The following is a 2,725-nucleotide window of genomic DNA, read 5'->3' on the forward strand; positions in this document are numbered from 1 at the left end:
TTTTCAAGTGACACAATTCTGATGTGATTACTACCAGACTGCCCACCCCAGTACACATTTGCAATAAGGTGTACCTTTATCCAGTAAGACTGACGGACAGATCTGCACATCAGTAGTAAACAGGCTCCTTTCATACTTTTAAAGCTTTCCTCTATTCTGCAAGCATCCTCAGATTTTAGTATTCCTGGGTGTCCTATTTGAGATACTGAATATACAATGACCAGACCATATATAAAAACAGAACTCTGACCCACAACCTGCAGGAAACCTGCCACTTTATCTATAATAAACGGCCCAGGAAGCCAGCCTGCTATAAAACAGACTGTTGTCTCTAAGTGATAGCCCAGGAAGTCAAACAATAACCCCTGTAACAACTGGCCCAAAATAGGCAGTGCTTGATTAGTAACTGGCAAGCTTCCCTAGTTTTTGTCCCCACTTCCAACCTAGGACCAACCAGAGAAAGCCAAATAGGCACCCCTAACCAAATAACCAGCTCCTATTTAACCCAAGTACTTACAGCTTCCCCCATGCAAACAGCCTTGAATCAGGACCCAACTTGAAATCTTCCCCTTCCTTCACTGTAAAGCTTTCTCACTCCTCCTCTGTCTGCCTTTGAGTCTCTGCCAACACGCAAGCGATAGAGGCTGACTCCTTTCTATCTATAGCAAGCTCTGAATAAACAGCCTTTGCTTTTCTCATTTGGTTGAGAAATATTTTCACATATTTGACCTACTAGTTCTATGAAGAACTTCCAAACTCTCTTTAAAAAAATATTGGTTTACATTGTTTAAATGTGTTACTTCTAACACTCATAAATTAGGGAACATATTTTTACTTCATCTTAATATGTTCTAGGGCTCACCTTTCCGCAGAAGATCTTCCTGGAACAAGCGCAATCTCTTTCTCTCCACCTGAGCAGGTACTCAACAGCAGGTGGCCAGAGATCACCAGAGCGCCTCCTATGCCCAGGCCTAATCCCCAAGTAGGAACTACAATTCCCAGCAACCCCTGCAGACGGCTGGTCAGGAACACGACGCGCTTGCGCAGTGGCGGAGGCTCGGATGTTCGGTTCCCGCCAATTCTTGTGGTAATCTTGCCGGCGCTGAATAACGCGCACCATGGAGGCGTTTGACCCCGCGGAGCTGCCGGAGCTGCTTAAGCTTTATTACCGAAGGCTCTTTCCCTACGCCCAGTACTATCGCTGGCTTAACTATGGCGGAGGTGATGGAGGCGGGGAGCGGGGTGGGTAGTAGGTCCGGCGGGGAATGTGAAGAGGTTCCGGGAGGGTACCTTGGAACGACAGTATGAAGTGCCCCCTGCTCTCCAGGCTTTGAGCTGGGCTCCTTCACGCGTTATCTCGAGCTTTCCCCACCACCTCTAAGGTGTAAAAGGGCCGAGAGGGAATATAATGACCAGCCTAAGGCCACACAACGAAGGCAGAGCCGTTGCTCCTACCACTACGTGGTCGCACTCATTCGGTGGGGCGACTCACATCTGCTGTATTGTTTACCTGCTGGAGTGCCTGAGCCAAGGGAGTTTACTGGGTGGTAGCATGAAGCTGCAGAGACGTGATCCGCATCAGGGACTGAAAGGCATCTCCTGGAAGATGAGAGGTACTTACCTCTTCGTAGCTGAATTTATTAGTGCCCACCAAGGAGAGAGAGAGGTGGCATTACATATTTAAAATGTTTCTGCAGCTTCTTCCTCATTTTACTTTTCGCTATGAGATGCCATGTGGTAAGCCCCTTCAAATTAGGGACATGGGGTTTTTTTGTTTGTTTGTTTAATGTAGCACAGTGTTGGGCACAGAGGGCTCATTAAAAATATCCTATCGTTGTTTAATGTTATAATGCCCTGAGCTGAATAAAGTACCAAATTAACTTTAAAATATATTTATTTTGCAGTGATAAAGAATTACTTTCAACACCGTGAATTTTCATTCACATTGAAAGATGATATTTACATTCGCTACCAATCCTTCAACAACCAGAGTGATCTGGAAAAGGAGATGCAGAAAATGAATCCATACAAGATTGATATAGGCGCGGTATATTCTCACAGAGTAAGAAATCCGTTTTTTATGTATTTTGTTTTGTTTTTTACACCTAGAACCTCCAGTGTATTGAGATAGAATTTTTAGTTTATTTCTAGTTGAAGAGCCACACTTTAACTGTTTTTGCAAGTAGATTGTAATATTTTTATTTTTTGATACTCTACTGACAGGAAATCATTTTGAAGTGAACTGATTGTATTCTAAAACAAAAATAAATTGAGTATCTGGCTAATAGACTAAAAGAGTAAGTCAGCAGGGTTTAAGGGAGGGAATTAAAAGAGAATTACATTCTCTTCCAGCATTGGAGTTATTCTTCATTCCTTTCACACTCGTATGAAATTTATTAGAATTGATATGAAAAACTCCCCCATATCTGTTCTATTAGGAAATCTCTACATAATAATATCTAAAATCCAACCGCTGCTACCCGTGCTACTACTGTTATCATCATCTCATCTGAATTTCTGGAAAAATTTCCAAACAATTTGCTTCTATGGACTCCAGAGTCTATTCTCAATATGGCAATAAGGGTGATCCTTTTAAAACAAATCAGATTCTTTGATTCCTCTATTCAAAACCATTCTCCACTGGCTCCCCATTTCACTCAGAGTAAAAGCCCCTCTTTCCCCCTCCCTCACTCACTTCACTCTTGCCACACTGGGCCTTGCTCAG

The 2,725-nt window shown here is 43.0% G+C and overlaps 1 protein-coding gene across 2 annotated transcripts in view; it reads left to right on the plus strand.

The window, feature by feature from the left end:
* Window positions 1-1,047: 1,047 nt before the first annotated feature.
* The window catches only part of PRIM1 (DNA primase subunit 1), a 17,768-nt gene continuing 16,090 nt past the window's right edge, over window positions 1,048-2,725 (plus strand). For both annotated transcript variants that reach the window (XM_011375638.2, XM_023520697.1), the window contains exons 1-2: window positions 1,048-1,221; window positions 1,905-2,062. In XM_011375638.2, the coding sequence (XP_011373940.1) occupies window positions 1,119-1,221; window positions 1,905-2,062 (261 nt within the window). In that variant the 5' untranslated portion in view covers window positions 1,048-1,118. The remainder of the gene's footprint in view (window positions 1,222-1,904; window positions 2,063-2,725) is intronic.

Source organism: Pteropus vampyrus, unplaced genomic scaffold (genome assembly GCF_000151845.1).
Source record: "Pteropus vampyrus isolate Shadow unplaced genomic scaffold, Pvam_2.0 Scaffold276, whole genome shotgun sequence".
In the NCBI taxonomy this organism is placed as follows: Eukaryota; Metazoa; Chordata; class Mammalia; order Chiroptera; family Pteropodidae; genus Pteropus; species Pteropus vampyrus.